The sequence below is a fragment of the Danio rerio genome, chromosome 23, assembly GCF_052040795.2.
Source record: "Danio rerio strain M-AB ecotype USA chromosome 23, GRCz13ab, whole genome shotgun sequence".
NCBI lineage: Eukaryota > Metazoa > Chordata > Actinopteri > Cypriniformes > Danionidae > Danio > Danio rerio.
Genome location: NC_141043.1, coordinates 16,386,997 through 16,407,503, shown reverse-complemented (window position 1 = coordinate 16,407,503; position 20,507 = coordinate 16,386,997). Strand labels below are relative to the sequence as shown.

The 20,507-nt window shown below is 39.6% G+C and overlaps 1 protein-coding gene and 1 long non-coding RNA gene across 15 annotated transcripts in view; one reads left to right on the top strand and one right to left on the bottom strand.

The window, feature by feature from the left end:
* slc2a4rg (SLC2A4 regulator) overlaps window positions 1-20,507 on the bottom strand; it is a 147,901-nt gene that overhangs the window by 28,357 nt on the left and 99,037 nt on the right. For 13 of the 14 annotated variants that reach the window (XR_015523314.1, XR_015523312.1, XR_015523316.1 and 10 more), the window contains exon 4: window positions 13,833-14,068. Coding sequence is in view for 2 of the 14 variants with exons in the window: in XM_087306752.1 (XP_087162878.1) it covers window positions 13,833-14,068 (236 nt within the window). In the remaining 12 variants the exon portion in view is untranslated. Of the gene's footprint in view, window positions 1-2,072; window positions 4,861-6,880; window positions 7,284-12,811; window positions 14,069-20,507 lie in introns of those variants that run through there. The other variant, XR_015523322.1, reaches the window with a different exon arrangement.
* Window positions 154-15,926, top strand: LOC141380590 (uncharacterized). Its single transcript, XR_015523332.1, has 3 exons — window positions 154-280; window positions 2,726-2,848; window positions 13,912-15,926. It is a non-coding gene; the product is annotated as an uncharacterized LOC141380590 (long non-coding RNA).

Below are 20,507 nucleotides of genomic sequence, written 5' to 3'. Positions count from 1 at the left end.
CAGCTGATTTTAAATAAGTAGTTTGAGCAAACAGCAAAGATAATTTTTCAGCGTACTTTGGCATATCATTGCACAGTTACTTGGTTTAAAAACAAAAACAGTCCTGACAGGAAGTAAAGGACTGGACATTAACTTTGCAGGGATATGGCAAGTAAGCAATTACATACTAGTATTAACAAGTCTTTAAGCAAACATTTACTCCAATGTGTTACTCTGTTGATGTCCACAGGAAGCGTCTTGATTTAAATGTGATTTTTGCTTTTGTGTTCCAAAATTTAAGGTCAGTAAAATTTCTGTTAATTTTGACTCTAGTCATATTCTGTTAAAAATGACAGGCCAAATATGGTCTGATATTCAGTAAAGATCATCTTTGTGAAGATTTTGTACATTTCCTTAACATAACTTAAAGTATGCACTCAAAAATGGTTTGCTTCTTGATCAAATTACTTAAAATAAGCTGAAACAACACAACTCTTGATTCTTTTTTTGACAACTTAATTATTTTTATGTTCAATCCACTTAAATTTGTACATTAATTAACTTAATTAATTCATGCTGTCACAAAACAAATCAATTATGTGGAATAAGGCATTTTTTAAAGAGTAAGAACTTAAGTTAGACAACTTTAAAGGAGATTATAATCATTTGTTTAGATATTTCTGCATATATGTTTTGAACACTCAGATTCCAGACATTAAGTAGTATAATGACTGTGAAATTATCATAGCACAACAAATCATACATCAATGAACATTTATTCAGCTTCAGATTATGCCTTAAAATATGTACCATTACACACTGAAAAAAAAAATTGTCGAATTAACATAAAAAATATGTACATCGGTTGCACATAATAAAGTTATGTTTATTAAACATTATTTTTTTTAATATTTTCAATTAAATTGTTTTTTTATGTTCAGGCTACATAATTTAACTTTGATTAAATAACATGACTTTTATATGTTCAAACCACACCATTTCTTTACAATTAAAGAACATGATTTTTATATGCTTAAACTACATCATTTATTTATTAAATAACATGATTTTATTTGTTCAAATTACATAATTTCCTTTTAGATTAAAGAACTTGAACAACAAGTTATGCTTGTTAAATTAACATGGCATATTGTAAATATTAACATGACAGAATGCTATGGGCTGACACATCTACAGTTTTTATTCAGCAGAGATGCCTTAAATTAATGAAAGATTTATAACATTACAAAAGGTTCGCATTCAAATAAATGCTGTACACTGAACTTTTTGTTCTTCAAAAAAATCCTGAATATATATATATATATATATATATATATATATATATATATATATATATATATATATATATATATATATATATATATATATATATATATATATATATCAGTGTCCACAAAAATATAAGCAGTACAACACTAATAATACACTGTATGCAGGGTTCCACACCATTCATTCATGTTGCCCTAACACAAACCCTAAGTAAACTTAAGTTACCTTAATTTAAGTGGACTGAACATAAAACAATAAATAAAAATCTCAACAATTGTGTTGTTTTAGCTCGATTAGCTAAGTAGTTTGAACAAGTAAGAAAAACGCTATATTTTTGGAGTGTAAGTAATAATAATTAGCACTAGATCATAATATTATAATGCTTTCTTCTCAAGGACCACGTGACACTGACTAGACTAGAGCATTGATGCTGAAAATTTAACTTCGCATCACAGAAGTAAAGTGCACTTCATGAATATTTTTATCCATTTTTCACTGAATATATGTCATTTATGTGGTGCATTTGAACAAAACTGATCTATTAAACAGATATACTTATCAAAATAATATTTTAGTCTAAATATATATATATATATATATATATATATATATATATATATATATATATATATATATATATATATATATATATATATAATTTCTGTAATTTTGATTAAATAAATAAGTCTTGGGAAGCAGAAAAATCTATATAATATACAACAAACAGATCAAGTCGTACTGCAAAACATTCCCTTTATATACAGTTGAAGTCAGAATTAACTTGGATTTTTTTTTCTTTTTTTAAATATTTCCCAAATGATGTTTAACAGAGCAAGGAAATCTTTAAAGTATGTCTGAGTATATCTTTTCTTCTTCTTGTCTTATTTGTTTTATTTCGGCTAAAATAAAAGCAATAAAAAATTTTTAAAATCATTTTAAGGTAAAAATTAATAACCCCTTTAAGTAAATTTTTTTTACAGAACAAACCATTGTTATACAATAACTTGCCTAATTACCCTAACCTGCCTAGTTAACCTAATTAACCTAGTTAAGCCTTTAAATGTCACTTTAAGCTGTGTAGAAGTGTCTTGAAAAATATCTAGTCAAATATAATTTACTGTCATCATGGCAAAGATCAAAGAAATCAGTTAATTCAATTCAGTTCAATTATTATGAGTTATTATTTAAAACTATTACGTATAAAAAATCTGTTGAAAAAAAAATCTTCTCTCCGTTAAATAGAAATTGGGGGGAAAAATAAACAGGGGGCTAATAATTTAGGGGGGCTAATAATTCTGACTTCAACTGTGTCTGAAATCACTTAAGGAAGCTTTTTCCATCCAATGACTTTCCCCGTCCTGTATCTGCAGTTGCACATATGGCATCAGAGTTGAGAAATATTCTGAATCAAAAAACATCTGAATAAACATTTTTTCACTCTTCTCCTTTTCTTTAGAGAGAGGCGTGCAGTCCTGACAGAATCCATGTTTACAAAATCCTGCACTGGGGAACAGTGTGGAAAACGTGTATTACTGCGTGTGACGTGTATCGCTGTGAAAGCATAAACCTGAGTGGATCTGTAAGAGCACACACATGCATGCGCACACGCACCCAAGCATGCACGCACACACATTTCGTTTTGACATAAGATTGTTTTGCTCACCCCATTGGTGGATTATATTGCATGTTTTAAGGTAAAAACTTACTGAATTTTGGCACATCATTTCTTAAAACAAGACCATATTTTCGCTTGACTAGAAAATGCTTCTTAGTTTAAGAATCTTTAGCTATTTGGACTAGAAACAAGACCAAAAATCAAAGAAAGAAAAGCATTTTTTGAAGTGAAAAAAAATAAGAGAACAGTCCATCACTTTCTGATGCACAAAAGTGGCAAGACTCATTGTACTTGTGTTGATGAGTTTAATAGACTTCTAAACTGACTAAAGGAACATGGGTGAGTTTATTGAACAGTGATGCTATTACCCTAATGTGCAGAAATAAAGTATCAGAAATAACATATCAACACATCATGGAACGTATACCATACAGTAGGCCTAGCATGATATCTATTTTTTAATATATTGCACCAAAATATATTGCTCTAAACGATATTGATGTCATTTTAAGACCATGTTATGCCACTCATTAATGCCAGAATGACAATATAAAATCTTCATAATGCAACTCTTTCAAAGAACACATCATATTTTATTTTTAAGAATATATCATTTATAGTCTTTTCAACAGTTAAATAATTAGGCATTGGAGTCAGAATGTGAAAATGCATATCCTAAATAAATAATAATAAATGTTAACAAACTCGTGCAAGGTAAAAAGTAACAGAGGCTAAGATATCTGCTACCAGATATATTTTCCATCATCAGACACCCACAGAAAAATATACTAGTAATTTATAGTAGATACAGTGTTTTTTAACCATACTGAGACCTTCAATAGAGATTTAGAAATTGCACACTGATCTAAAATGTTGCTAAAATAGTTTTTATTTTTTTTATGTAACACAGTCTCTAAGACAACACGAGTCTCTCACAGAAATCACAAGTTTCCCACGGATATCCCGAGTCTCTCCTGGACATCCAATCCAGGCTTATTCAGAAAACGTACCGCTATATACTTTTCTGGAGAGCGCTAAATATGTCCCAGGAGGTACAATATTTTGCAGTTTTCGTTTTCGTGAATCCACCAGAGGCGGCTGTGAATGCTTTTTGAGATCTTGTTTTTCTCATGAGGCCGCTGTTGACTGACTAACTGACTAAATGACTGACCCACCCTCCTTCTTTCCTAAACCCAACCAATAGTGTTTTCAAAAGCACCGATTGAACTGACCACCCACCTCCCTAAACCCAACCATCAGTTTTAAAAAGCAGTCAAGAAAAAGAGAAGCCCTCGCGGTAGCCTGATTTTTACCACATTTTCAGATGTTACTACATTCTGACCCTGTTGTTTACTTGTTTATTTTATTTTTTGGCTTCTGTTTTTGTATCACCAGCTTTCAGGAAATGTAGTTTCTTAGTTGTTATAACCAAAAACTATAGAATACACAAGTGGTGTCACTCGTATAGCTTTGAATGAGGAAAAATGTAATGGTCAGTATGGATGCTCTAGCAAAGGAAGCTTCGCTTTCAAGTAAAGGAGCCAATCACTGATTGCTATAGGCTGATATTTCTCTGGGGAGTGGGCTCAATCCAGACGTGTGTGTTTCTGCAGCTTCCTTGTTGTGAACCATACATCTCAGCTAATACTTGCCTCACAGATAAAAAACTTGAGAAAAACATGAGAAAAACATCTAGATCTCTAGGTTATTATAGTTAACAAAAACAAATAAAAAAAAAACAAAAAATAGAATTGAAAAAAAACTTTTCGTTACCTGAAATAAAAATTAAAACGAGTTTAAAAACTGAACTGAAAGAACTGAAACTGTATTGTGTACATACAAAACTAACTAAAATTAAAGCAAAAATGTCCTTTATTTTTGTTTTTGTAAATGTATGTAATACATAAACCTACTGTAAGCCTTTTAGAAGTAAATCTATTTACTTTGCGCTGCCAGGTGGTTGACCATTACTGGACCTTAAGCTGCTTTTCCACTATCGTGCCAAACCGTTCTAAGAACACTTCGGTACGGTTACGGTTGTTTCTCCACTGAGCCTGGAACGGCGCGGCACGATTACAAACCGTTCTCAGCCCGGAATTCTCGGCACGGTTAGACAACCGTGCTGAACTGTGCTGACAGATTCTGTGTGTTGACGTCGCGACTCGGTTGCTAAGCTACCACAGCTGGCTCAGCAGAAGCGCGCTAGTCATCAGACATCCTCAATAAACTACAGTACATTTAATATAAAATAACGATCCAGGTCTAAACGATACAGTTTGAAAAGGGTGGATGATTTCCTAAATTAATGATGTTAGTGGTTCGTATGGGATCGTATGGGATGAGAGCATAGAGCAGTCTCTGGCAGAGAAGTGAATAACTCATCACATTCTTACGAAGATATTTTATTCATTAACGTTATTATTTTATTGACTTGAATACAGACCTACTTCGCCTGCTGAATGTGAGTTTATTGCACGCAGCGCTGTATTTCACAGCACAAAACTCGCTCTGATCTGGGAGAAACATGCCAGCGACTTGCGCTGCTGACTTTTTTTCCTGCTGCGCATCGAATAAAGCGAATAAAGTCACGCTTAGCATCGTCGATGTCCAAATTCCACAACAACATCACGATATATATATCCATGGAACACGAACTTGCAGACTCTTTTAACAACGAGGAAATAATTGCACTTTTTAATTCAAAGCCAGGACAGCGTGTTAATACCGGCGAGACCACCTGAAGGACGTCGTGTTGTAATGTCGGCCGTCCAAAAGACTTTGCTTGAAAGCTTTTCGGAGCGGCACTGTAACTGTCCAAGGTACTGTTGTATGATTTATATTATAGCATATGCACTAATAAACAAGTCAAAAGAATGAATGAATTAAATAAATATGGATTCTTAAATGTCAGAATTGCTTTTCCTCAAAAAATATCAATACGTTTTGACAAATGTTTTATAAAAATAAAATGAGCATTTTTATCATTTCAGCTATAGGCAATTATATGATTCAATTATACATAAGTTATATGACATTTATGAGGCATGTATGTTTCTGTGTTTTAGTTTTTTTGTGGTGATCTTTATATAGGCTAGCTACGCAAATATTTTCTAAAACGTCTAGCAATAATTCGCCTACAGCTTGTTAGTTAATATGAACACAAAAATAATTATTATAATAAAAATAAAATGATCAAAATAAAAAGATAATAGAGCAGCATTTTGCTAAATATAATAGTGCTTTAAATGCTTTAAATCCTGCAATATACGTGTTGTTTCATATTCGTTTTTATTTTCACTTGCTGCATTCGTTATTTAATGTTTAAATACTAAAACAAATAACAGCCATCGCTTAACTGGTTTCATTTTACCATCAAAATGTAGTATATTTTATATCATTATCAACTTTTGATATAAAAACGCAGTGTAATTTAATTAATTGTTAAAAATGAAATAATTTATGTGCTGTGTTTTTATTTTATTTTATTTTATTTTTTTAATTATATTTCTGCCACTATAATACAAATGCACTATTTTTGTTGTCTTATCATTGTTTATTTTTCTGTTATGTTCAGAGATTTTAAATATTATTTATTTCCCCTCCAATTATTTTTAATCATCACGTTACATTTTGGTAATTTTCCCTCCAAATAAAATTTAGCCAGAGCTGCGCAACATATAAATAAATAAGGGTGCACATTTAGCACCCCTATTTCATAGAGCGGCATAACAGTGTTTAGTCACATGGTTGCTTTTGCTTTTATGAAAAAAAATAAATAAATAGTTTCGGCTCTTATTTAACTTTAGTTGAACAAAGGGAGCCGTTTACATTGCGTTACCAAGGCAACTACTGATGCGTTTTGTGTAATGTTTTAAAGAGCTTTGTCGCAGCACGACAGTGGAAAATGAAACCGTATCCGTGCTGTCTGGCCCGGTTTGGCACGGAATGGAACAGTTCTGTTTAAAGAACGATTCAGCACGATAGTGGAAAAGCGGCTTTAAAGTCTGTAATCCTGATGCCATTGGCCAGATCAAGCCGGACCTCCTTAGGTCAGACCTGCTGTTGCTCCCTCAACAAAAACAATGGCCGGACAAGCAGTAGCACGGGGACAGCATTGAATACAACCAGAGCAGACACTTAAAAGTATAAACTCATTTGTGCCCAATAATAGGTTTCATTTCTGTATTAGTGATCGTGAACGAATTGTTATTTTTAACCGGATCTTCTAAGTAAACTGGTTGAACCAATTCACCAAATCGAACTGAATCATTTGATACAATTCAGCACTTTTCCACAAACAACTTACATTTTACAAGCTTATTACTCCCCTCTGTCCTGAAATAAACCAATATATACTGAGTTATTCAGTTATTAGAACAGTACACGAGAAGCGGTGAACCTTCGAGGTTACAGAAGTAACCCTTCGTTCCCCGAGGAGGGGAACGGAAGTGCCATAGAGTGGATTGAATGAATCCACGAAATGGGAGGATTCGGTTCAGAAGCCGCTTGTCTGAAAGAGTATTGAACAGGCCAATGAATGCAATGAATTGGCAGCGTAAGCTTGCACAGGTGTACTTCATTGCCAATTATCCCAGCATATAAGCACACCTGGAGCGAGCAGACGCCATCCTTTTAAGCTGAAGAGACTTTCAAACAGCTAAGGGACAGCCATTATGGCGATGGAGTATGGCACTTCCGTTCCCCTCCTCGGGGAACGAAGGGTTACTTCTGTAACCTCGAACTTTCCCCTGCGGTTGGGGAACTTCAGTGCCATAGAGTGGATTGATTGAAATGGGAGAAGTATGGAAAGCGCCATAATGACTGCACCTTACCAACGCCCCCGATGAGGGGATTGTCAAGCAAGCGTGACGCACCCACATCATGGGAGGCTCGGTCCTCCAACGTGTCCCTGGCCCTAATTTATCCTACTTCAACAGAAGTTTTACGGATTTAGATATATTTTTGGGAAGTCGTGAGCATCTAGATAATTCTAGGAAAATACGACAGTACGTTGGGAAGCGTGCAATCCCGATAGGGAGGACGCTGCGGAGGCCATCCGTTACCCAAGGGGGGATAGATGGCAGAATTTACATATGGACTAGCCCTAAAAAGGGGGAGTACGCATAGCAAAAGAATGGTTAGCGGGGAGGGAAGACACGGGTCCGCCCAGGGGGGGACTTAACCGTGGCGGAATAAGCATATGGGATCGCCTAGTGGGGATCACGCATAGCAGGCACCTTTACCCAAAACGCGGGCTGACCAGCGGGCAGACCTACAACGTAGTGGGCCAGCAAGTGACTCCTCCGCTGAGTCAGTGCTGGGGGCCACGGAGGAATCTGCAGGGCTCACCTGATGGGGAACTTTACTGACAGATAAAAACGCGCACGTATCTCCGTGTTAGGGAAAATGGCGCAGCAAGCGTGTTTCAACACCCTACCGAATTGTTTCCTCAATCACCAAGGGTCACCTAATACCCTTGAGGAAACCGGCTCCACTCGCAGATGGTAAAACCTTGCAAATGTGTTGGGTGTCACCCAGCCCGCAGCTCTACAGATGTCTGTTAGCGCTCTCGGGGGACGCGGCTCATCTCGGCTCTGATAGTGAAAGAAAGGCATCCACAATCTAGTGGGAACTTATTTCGGTACGGCACTTCCCTGCTGCCGACCGCTATAACAGACGAAGAGCTGCTCAGATGATGTAAACTCTGAGTGCGGTCCGGATAATACGCAAAATGCGAACTGGACAATAAAGAAGGGCTGGGTCTGCCTCCTCCGAGGGCAGCGCTTGCAGGCTCACTACCTCGTATTAAAACGGAGTGGTAGGAACCTTGGGCACATATCGCGGGCGGGGTCTCAGGACGTGAGAGAAAGCCAGCCCAATTACAGGCATGAGTCATTGACCGAAAAATGCCTCCGGGTCCCCGACACTCTAATCGATATCAACGCGACCAGCAGAGCTGTCTTCAGGGACAGAAAGATACTGAGTTGAGGATCGAAGGGATCTGACGCGGCTTGTGTAGCGAGGGCGAGATCCTAAGAGGGCATGAGAGGGGGCGGGTGGATTAATTCGCTTAACGCCCCTGAGGAACCGGATGATGAGGTTATGCGTTCCCACGGTGCTGCCAGCCACCGCGTTATGAGAGCGGAGATGGCAGCCACGTAACCTTGAGTGTGGAGGGCGACAGCCTGCTCTCCAACTTCTCTCGGCGTAAAGAAAGCACAACGCTGATCTGGCAGATTACGGGGGTCTTCTCAGCGAGAGACACACCATTCAGTGAATAGACTCCACGTCAGGGCATAGGCGCGCTCGGGGAGGGGGCTCTAGCCCGAGTGACGGTATTAGCCACCAATCGGAGGTTACCTAAGTCTTCCTCGCGTCTAAAAATCTCCAAAGATCGGCGAGGGTGCCAGGTGGTGCCCTGTCCCTGAGAGAGTAGGTGCTCTCTCGAAGGGACCGCCAGGGGAGGGCTATCGCGAGGGAGAGCTCTGACATCCAGGTCCGGTTGAGCCAGAGGGGCGCAACCAGCAACCTGTTCCTCGTCCTCCCTGACCTTGCACAGTAACTGCGCGAGCAGGCTCACTGGGGGAAACGCGTATTTGCGCGTGCCCCGAGGCCAGCTGTAAGCCAGTGCATCCGTGCCGAGAGCACTCGGTCAGGGAAAGAACAACTGGCAATGAGCAATCTCGGGGGAAGCAACAGATCGATCTGGGCTTCCCCGAATCGCGCCCATATCAGCTGAACAGACTCGGGGTGGAGTCTCCATTCTCCAGGACGCAAGGCTGCCGTGAGAGCGCATTGGCTGCACGGTTGAGCTTGCCTGAATATGAATGGCGTGCAGCGATTTCAGCCGCGGATGACTCCAGAGGAGCAGACGGCGGGCGAGCTGAGACATGCGGCGAGAGCGCATACCCCCTATACGGCTGATATACGCTACCGCCGCCGTACTATCCGTCCTGACCAGCACGTGTTGCCGCTCCAGCACCGGAAAAAAACGGTGGAGAGCGAGGAACACTGCCAACAGCTCCAGGCGATATGCCAATGCAACTGGGTACCTTTTCACAGGTCCGCAGCCGCATGCCCGCAACGCACAGCCCCCCAGCCCGTGTTGGAACCGTCTGCTGAAACGACAACAAGACTGGACGCCTGTTCTAGAGACACCCAGGCCTGTAGGAAGGAGGGGTCGCTCCAAGGGCTGAGGGCGCGGCGACACAGCGCAGTAACAGAGACTCGGTGTGCGCGAGCGTGCCATGCGCGTCTGGGGACTCGATCGTGAAGCCAGTGCTGAAGTGGTCTCATATAGAATAATCCGAGTGGCATGAAGCGGCTGCGGATGCCATATGCCCCAGGAGCCTCTGAAATAGTTTCAGTGGGACCACTATTTTACTGTCGAGCTCTCTCAGACAGTACAGCATCAGCTGAGCACGCTCTCCGGAGAGGCGCGCTGCCATGGTGACCGAGTCCAGCTCCAGCCCGAGAGAAGAGATCCTCTGCACGGGGGCGAGTTTGCTCTTTTCTCGGTTGACCTGAAACCCCCACAGGTGGAAGTGCCAGAGCACTTTGTCTCTGTGCATAATCAATTGCTCCGAGAGAGGGCAAAAATCAGCCAGTCGTAAAGAAATCGAGTATGCAGATGCCCGCGAGCCGAAGGGGCGCTGAGGCACCCTCCGCGGGCTTGGTGAGGACCCGCGGAGACAGAGAGAGCCCGAAGGGGAGGGCTTTGTATTGCCAAGCTCGACCTTCAAACGCAAACCGCAGAAACTGACGGTGGCGAGGAAGAGTGGAGACATGGAAATACGCGTCCATCAGGTCTAATGCTGCAGACCAACGCAGAGGACGAACGCACCGGAGGATGCGCTTCTGCGTGAGCATTCTGAACGGCAGCTTGTGCAGGCAGCGGTTCAAAACGCGCAGATCTAGGATTGGCCGTGACCCACCGCTCTTTTTGGGCACGATGAAGTGTGGGCTGTAAAACCCGCTCTCCATCTCGGCTGGAGGGAGCGGCTCGATTGCATCCTTCGCCAGGAGGACAGCAATCTCCTCTCGCAAGACAGGGGCGGACAGGGGGCTGACCCTGGTGAATACACACCCGCGACTTGGGGGGTCGTTTCGCGAACTGAATCGCATAGCCGAGTCTGATTGTGCGTATGAGCCACCGCGAAGAGCTGGCCCGCGCTAACCAGGCAGGCAGAGCTCCCGCTAATGGACTCATCGCTACAATCGCTGACGTACCAGCAGTGGGGCAGCGCGGAGTGGGTGTGCTGATCCGGGAAGCTCGCGGGTCCCACGGAAAAGCTGGAGGTGAGATATTTGCTCTCACTCCGAACCCGAGCTCCGGAGGGGAGGCTCGAGGGGTGGGAGAAAGGAGACCGTCCTCCCAGCGCTCGTGAGCCACTGGCGAAACGCACCGAATCTGCAAGCTAGAAAGCATAGCGTCCCAGACTGGCAGATTTCGGGCTGTCACATCTGGGGAAGTAAAAAGTGCCCTTTCATAATGTTTTCATGGCAGTAAAAAGTGCCGTTGGAAATGGGGCCCCGCCCTCCAGCGGGGAAAGAGCAAGTTCCCTCTTCTCCAGATGGCCTGTCCCAGGGACGCTTCGCGGTCCGTTGCCAGACTTAGCGGCGTTCTGGGCAGGGGGGCTGCCTGCTTCCGAGGTGCCCGACGTGCTCGCTTCGCCAGAGGCGTGTGCGGGGGCGGAGCAGCTCTCGTAGGCGGGCGCCTTCGGCGAGGAGCAGGTATGAATGGCACGGCGGGCGGAGCGGGCTACGGACCGCCGATAAGACATCACCCACCAACTGCTCTCTCACCGCCTTGAATTCCTGGGTGAATTCACAGACGGTGTCGCCGAACATGGCTTGGGATATGGGGAAAGTCAAGAAAGCGGACTTTGTCGACTTCGCGCATATCAGCCAGGGGTGGCGCTCCTGGATCACTAATGTGGACATCGTCCTCCCCAACGCACACGCAGCGGACGGAAGCAGCCCGGGAAAGCACGGCTAACATGTCCGTTTCAGGATCCGTAGTGACAGCGCTCACCAGCCCGAAGGGGGCGAGCGGGTCTGGATCATCATCGGACAATGAAAGCCCACCCTCCGATGCCGCGGTGGACGTCTGGTCTCCGGTGTCATCGGGCGTAAGGGCTACCATCTGTTAGACGGATCGCTTCCCCCGCCCGAAGCTTGGATGGAGCGCTTAGAGGAGCGGGAGGTCCGCGGGCCTGTGGGCGACGGATTATCTCTCGCTGAAACCCTCAGATCTGCCCGAGTGCCCGCTGCAGAGCAGGGGACAACTGGGGTGGTTCGCCCTTTTGCAAAGGCTAGCCGCGATCTTTACTGCGCAACAGTCATGGCATCGCAATGATGACATGAACTGCCCGCGAGCAGCGCATTAACATGCTGGACCCCCCAGACATGAAACGCGGTGCTCGTGCCCATCATCCGAGGACAGGAAACCACCGCATCCAGAAACGCACAGTCGGAGCGCCGTCCTGAAAAGGACGTGCTGCACGACTGTGTTGCTCTTTCTGTGAAGTTTGCAACTTTATACGCACCGCTCTGGAGGACCGGACCCAAAGAACGCCAGGCAAGGGAGAAACCCAGCTCGACCGTCTGCCGCTGCGTGTACACACTCTGGACCGGGAGAATGCTCTCGTTCGCTCAGAATCGCTGGTCACAGCAGGAGGAACCCTCATCGACTCGATCAGAAAGTCTCTGAAGCGAAAAGGATGGCGTCTGCTCGCTCCAGGTGTGCTTATATGCTGGGATAATTGGCAATGAAGTACACCTGTGCAAGCTTACGCTGACAATTCATTGCATTCATTGGCCCGTTCAATACTCTTTCAGACAAGCGGCTTCTGAACCGAATCCTCCCATTTCGTGGATTCAATCAATCCACTCTATGGCACTGAAGTTCCCCAACCGAAGGGGAACCAATAATACTGCGCATGCGCAAATTAGTGAACTAAACACAAACAGTACATGACAGCCTGTTAAGACTGAATCAATCTTGACCGACTGCAGCGCGGGTAAACTGAAGGATTAAATAAGAAGACCAGGCGAAACTCAAGTTTATTTCAAAACAGAAAGTCTAATGGAATTTAAATAAGTGAATCATTCTTCGGTTGGGTTGCAAAACGTAACTCTAATAAACTTTTCAGATCATGGCGATGCTTTAACTGACTGAAATTATGATTGCTGACTACGTGTTAAGTCCTAACCTGTCAACATTAATTTTAATAAAAGATCTGGTTCGCGTTAAAGATCCTGTGTACTACTGTGTATCAAACATCAGAAGCAGCCTTGCACAGGCTTGTAGATGGTAATGGTAGATTCTAGTGTTATTGTGTCTTTTGGTTGATTTTTTATTATACAATATTTATTCAGATGATTTTCAGTCTTACATCTAACAAATATCCTTATTTACAAAACTCAACAAACTAAAAAGTAAAATTAACACTAAAACTAATAAAAACTAAACTAAAACTAAGCAATTTCAAAATATAAAAATTAATAAAAACTAGTAAATCACCCTCTAAAAAAACTAATTAAAACTAACTGAATTTGATTGAATTGAAATGAAAAGTAAAACTAATGAACAATTCTAAACTATTTTAACCTTGATCTAGATAATACTTGAAATCTCTTTTAAATGAACCAACTACACTCTAAAAATGTCCTCTGGTTTTGTAACCAAAACTTGCTCTGTTAAACATAATTTGGAAAATATATATATAAAAAATAAGAAAAACTAAATTCTTTTTACAGACTATGACAGTTTGTAATATGCTTAAAACTGCTCCGTTTAGATTAATTTCAAATAGAACTAAGCACTAGGACTTTTTAAAGGCTATTTTCTAAACTTGATCTCTACTGTATGTGTGAAACACTGCATGCTGTTTTAAGGTTACTATAGTCCACTCTTTGTGTTTTACTCATATGACCTGACCCTTACCTTTCGTTTGCGAGGGATGGGGTCCTCGAACAGGAAGTGTGTGCTCTCACTCTCTTCATTGTTGTCGTCGCTCTGGCAGGACAGCAGGAAGCTCTTGCCCGTGTCATTGGAGAGCGGCGGTGATGGCGTGGAGGGCACTGATTGGTCACTGGCATCCCAACTCCAGTTTCCACTGGTGGAGCTGCTGTAGCTGGCAGACAGACTCTCTTTCCAGGCTTTACCAGCCAGATCTACACCTGAAGACGAGATCCAAATGCATTTAGGAGGCATCAAGCGCAAACAGACACAAAGAGTTGAAATGAAAGAAAACAATAGACAAAAACACACACATATAGAGTTGAAGTCAGAATTATGAGCACCTCTGTTTATTTTTTAACCCAATTTCTGTTTAACGGAGAGAAGATTTTTTTCAACACATTTCTAAACATAATAGTTTTAATAACCCATATTTAATAACTGATTTATTTTATCTTTGCCATGATGACAGTAAATAATATTTGACTAGATATTTTTCAAGACACTTCTACACAGCTTAAACTGACATTTAAAGGCTTAACTAGGTTAACTAGGTTTACTATGCAGGTTAGGGTAATTAGGGTAATTGTATAACCATGGTTTGTTCTGTAGACTATCAAAAATATTTATATAGCTTATAGGGGCTAAAAATTTTTACCTTAAAATGGTGTTTGAAAAATTAAAAACTTAAAACATTCAAAGGAAGGGTAATAATTCTGATTTCAACTGTATGTGAAGTCAAAATTATTAGCACTAGTGTGAAGTTTAAACTTTTAAAAAGACATATTTCCCAATTACTGTTTTTATGGAGAGATTTTTAATAACTAGATTACAGTGACAGAACATTATATTTTTCTATTGATTTTGCAAGCTACTAGCTTCCGCTTAAAGTTATGTTAACTAGACATTTTATATAATTAGGCAAGTTATTGGACAACAGTGGTTTGTTCTGTTAAAAACTAAAAACAAATATTTTTATAGTAACTAATTATATTAACCATCATTATTTGAAGTGAAGTATATTCATAAACACGGCTGATTCCACCAATTAGGCCATTCCTAACCCACTATAAAGAGCCAGGGTTTTTTCACTACAGTCATCTTCGATTTGAAGAGCCCCCCTTCCACCCCTACCTCTTCAACTTTCCCTCCATTGGGCAGCACACTGGCCCAGTGATTAGCACTGTTGTCTCACAGCAAGAACGTCACCGGTTCTAGTCCTTTAACAGGCCAGTGATCGTTTCTGTGTGTAGTTTGCATGTTCTTCCCGTGCTCGCGTGGGTTTTTCCCGGGTCCTCCGGTTTCCTCCCACATTCCAAAAACATGCACAAGTAAATTGATAAATCAAAATTTTGCACTACAGTTAATCTCCCACCCTGCAGCATATCTTTTCATAGCATTCAATTTTTAGTCATCAGTTTTTATCAAGCGGGAGTTGTCGAGATCTACCTGAGCTCAAGGCTCCCCTCTCGCCCTGCAAACGGGACCTTTGACCTTTGAGCTCAGGGCTCTCTCCTGGGACAGCATGCCAAACTTGCTTATAATCAATCATCAGCTAAGTGTGAACTCTTAAAACAGTGTTTATTTCAACTAAACTCAAAGAAATAAAACTTTCCCCAAAATAAAATAATATTATAGGAAATACTGTGAAAACTCCCTTGCTCTGTCACTTGCAAATATTAAAAAAATAAATAAATAAATAAAATTTCACAGGAGGACTAATATTTTTGCCTTTAACTGTATATCGTCACCTTGGAATTTTAAAGGTCTATTTGCGTTCTGAATGATTTTGAGATATTGAGCATCAAGGTTTTTGCATTCCATAGCAAACAGTATATGTGCAACATTTGTTTTTTAAATAAAAAGTTTTAAAATGTAAACAACTTAAAAAAAACAGCCCATAATGTAAATAAGTTGTCAATTAATAAGAATATGTCAAAAACTCAATTTTGACAAAAATGTCAAATAGAACCTTACAATTCTAAGGTGACAATATGTACACACAAAACTAAATATAACAATATATTTTGTATACTACAGAAATTGATATTTTTATATAAGGTTTTGATCCACTTCAAATGTTGACTACTGGATTTGTGTGTACATGTACTGTATGTGTGTATTAATCAGTACACCTAGTTTTTCTTGATTTGCCGAATTCAAAGCAAAATCAACAAAAAGTTGCAAACTTTTGCGATCCTGCAAAATGTTTAATTTATACACAAAATAATCACAATTAAAAAAAAATTAATCTCATAAAACATCAAATTCCAACCCACATAGTCAAATTACATTTTTTTCAGTTTGCAATTTATTGTTATACATGACTTCTAGTGTTTGACACGCTTTAGACTGCACAAGAAAATGTAAGCAAACATCTAACAAATAAAGCAATAGCACAAACAGAAAAACAAGCAGCTTACAATGATGGAGATTGGTTCAAGGATGACGGCTGCTGGATGTGACCGAATTGAAGGACATTATTTTTATGGCTGGTATTAAGTCAAATTGATAAGTGAAATCTTAGAAGGAAAAAGTAAGATCGTGGATAAAAATAAGAGTAATACAACCTTTTTAGATCTTGTCTTGACAAAAGACCAAAATAAAGAAGCTTTATTTTTGTTATCGCAAAGTTTTCAGCAAATTTCTGAGAATTACGACCACAATATCAGTCATTTTTATAGCAAAAAAATCACACACACACACACACACAAAAAAATAGGGGGTCTGATATTTATATGAACATAATAAAACGAAAAAAAAAAACACAAAAGCCCAGAATACAAAAGTAAAGGTAAATTAAAACAAAACTAAAAGAAAAACACAAAATCTAAAATAAGCAAAACTAAATAAAGCTAAAAGAAAACAATTCAAAACCCAACAAAACACAGAAAAAAAAGCATGAATGAATGAATACACAATAATAAAGGCAATGCAAAAACAAAACAAAAATTAAATTTCATTAAAATAAAACATAAAAACAATAAAGCAACAACAACATTTCAAATAAAAAAACAATCAAAACACAAATTAAGTAATTACTAAACAGAAAGAAAACAATTAAATAAAAATAGAAAACAAAACACAAAAATATAACACTTATAAAAGCAAATGAACAACAACACAAGAGATACAACTTTGCATGTATAAAAAAATGAAATATAACAACTTGTAATCCATTACCAACAATATTAAAAGCTATATTAAAATATTAAAAAGTCAGAGGCTACAGGTCAATTTCCATGAGTGCAAATCATAGCTTTCATTCGGATATCTTTTCATCCACAGAATCCAGGAAATTTAGCATCACACCCAGTCTGAATAATATTAATATGTCTTCCCTTATTTCCTTGCTTTTAACTCTTCAGTCACATAGGAGTTAGTGTGGGCAGATAAAGAATACAACTTAAGCTGCACGCATCGCTGTGGATCTACATCAAACAACACACTGCCACTGTAATGTGTAACTCCATTGTTTTAATTCACCGACGCGTGCTAGACATTCATTTCAAAGCTTGTTTTGCTGCCTGTGGCATCGGTAGTCAAATAAATGTTTTATATATAGCAACACATGACTTACTGTAGTATACACTGAACGACTACAAACCACAGGTAAATTACTGCTTCTGACTGTGTTTACTTAAAATTCAAATCCTGAAATGTTTAAATTAACATATACATATATATAATCCACTTATATTTACGTTTTACCTAACAAATGAATTAAACATACATTTGTATTAGTATTGTTGTGCTTTCTATTGTTTGCTTATATTGTCTAATAATGAATAGATTGAGGAACACTAAAAAGATGTACGTCTAACTTACTTTAAAAAATAATGTTTAAAATGAAAATATATAATAATTTTTAAAAAATAGGGAGGGAGATGGTAATAAACAACGTCATGGATTGCTAAATACCTAAGGTATCCATTTAAGATTTAACGAAGGGTTAAAGGAACACTCCAGGTTTACTGGAAGTAAACTCGTTTTACAACTCTCATAGAGTTATACATTTGAGTTTTACCATTTTTTTAAATCAATTCAGCCAATCTCTGACTCTGGTGAGAGAACTTTTAGCCTAGCTTAGCATAAATCCTTGAATTGGATTAGATCAGTAGCATTCAATTTAATTCATCTTCATTTTTGCAGCGCGTTTACATTGTAGATTGTGTCAAAGCAGCTTAACATAGAAGTTCTAGTGGATTGAAATCGTGTCAGTCCAGTTTTCAGAGTTGAAGTTCAGTTTAGTTCAGTTCAGTTAAAATTTTACTACTGAAAGACTAAACACTGAAGAACAAATCCATCGAAGTGCAGAAACACAAGTCTCAAACCAAGCTAGTCAGTGGCGATAGAACAAACTTCACCAAGTGAAAGAAAAAAAAAAACCTTGAGAGAGACCAGGCTCAGTTAGGAATGACCATTTCTCCTCTGGCCAAACTTCTTGTGCAGACAGAGCTGCAGTCTAGGCGCTGGAGGCTGGGGAAAGCTGGATGTCCATCGTGGAGAAGTTGCGGGTGTGAGTAGGTCATCGGTGAATGTTCAGGCTGGCCCACGGGATCAATGCGGAGATTCGTCTGTCACTGGGGTATTTTAGTAATCAGTCTCATGCTCTCCACTCCTCTATAACCGCCACAGCATCTGCTCAGAATACGTCCTGGTCCAGGATTATAGATACCTTTAGAAGTCCTCTATGTTTGGCATCATCTCTTCACAGGGCTTGGATCACAACAATGGCGCTACACAGTCCCTAGAAGCATCATGATATAACTACAGAAGAGTCAAGCTTTAAATAGGAACATTTCTAAAACTCTACACAATTGAGTGAGATGCTAACGATCTAATCTGATTCAATGATCTATGCTAAGCTAAGCTAAAATTGCTCCCGACAGACCCGGAGATCAGCAGAATGTATTCAAAAAACTATGGAGTTGTAAAATGAGCCTATTTCCAAAAAAGTGGAGTGTTCGTTTAACTTTAATCAATATTTTCAGCCATTTCAAACAATAATTTGTGTATGTTGGCTATGTAAATTATTTTTCTAAATTCTGGTAATGAACTGTTTTTCTACAGAATTCATTAATTCCTTCATTTTCTTGTTAGCTTAGTCCCTTTATTAATCCGGGGTCCCCACAGCAGAATGAACCGCCAACTTATCCAGCACGTTTTTACGCAGTGGATGCCCTTCCAGCCGCAACCCATCTCTGAGAAACATTCACACACACTCCTTCACAAAAACACACTCATACACTACGGACAATTTAGCCTACCCAATTCACCTTTACCACATGTCTTTGGACTGTGGGGGAAACCGGAGCACCTGGAGGAAACCCATGCGAACGAAGGGAGAACATGCAAATTCCACACAGAAATTCTACAGAATTTTTCAGTTTTACTTTATGGTTTTTCCACGTTATTCTGAAATATGTTAAATAACAAAATGTATTTTTTACACTGTAAATTACTGTTACTTCACAAAGTTAATCGATAGAGTATATATTTAATACCATACCAAACAATAGCTTAAAACAAACAAACAATAACAACTATAAACACACACCAAACAGCCACATAAGGTTGACCTCTGCAAAAGAATAAGCCACACAGTTCAGCTGACGTTAACCATTGAAGTCCTTGAGCAAATAAACTTAAACAGCAAAAATCTGTAGGCTTAAAAACATGTCACATGCTCTTGAGAAACAGCACAAGTGGTGCCGACCTTATATGACCTCAAGCAGCCATTTCATACTCATTTTATGACACTTGACCTTTTAGGATTGTAGTCCAGCATGTGCGCACATGTCATTTTGCAGACGCTTTTTCATTTAAAGTGACTTACAGTACACTAATTAGAGGAATAGAGTACCTGGAGTAGCTTGATTTAAAGATTTAATGTTGAGCTCAGGGCTTTCCCAGTACTGGGCTGCGGCTAAAAGGGCATCCGCTGTGTATAACATATGCTGGAATAGTTGGCGGTTCATTCTGCTGTGGTGAACCCTGATAAAAAAAGGGACTAAGCCAGAGGAAAATGAATAAATGATTGAATGTTGGGATCAATCGTGACAGGAAAGACCTCCACTGTGAAAAATACTGGGTTCCACACAATTCCTTTATGTTGTCCTGACACAAATTGATTTAGGTTTTAAAAAAATTGAAGTGGATTGAACATAAAAACAATTAAGTTGTCCCAAATAAACTTAAAAATTGTGCTTTTCAACTAAATTAAACTCTAATTTTAATTGAGTAGTTTGAACAGGCAGCAAAAGTAATTATTTGAGTGGAAGTAGTTTCAGCTTCAATTCTACATAAGGTTTGTCACACAATTGTTTCATTTTTACCCCACATCAGTGGTCTAAACTATTTCCAGATGAACCCAAACTGTGGTCGGTGACTGTTTAAGTTTATCAGACAGTCTCTTCCTTTTGAAAGTAGGTGATTCTATAGAAGAATGAGTTACAATTAGGAGCAAACCTGATGCTGAGAGTTCAGTATTTCCCACAGACCTGCTCTATGTTTGCGGCGGCACTTCAAATACATGCCTTATGAGTTATTGAAAAGCAAATAAATGTTGTGAATGTGGAAACACCACAATGTTTATTTGTAGATTTTACTTGTCACACTGTGAGCTTGTACCAGTCTTCAGAAAATGCCTTCTATTTT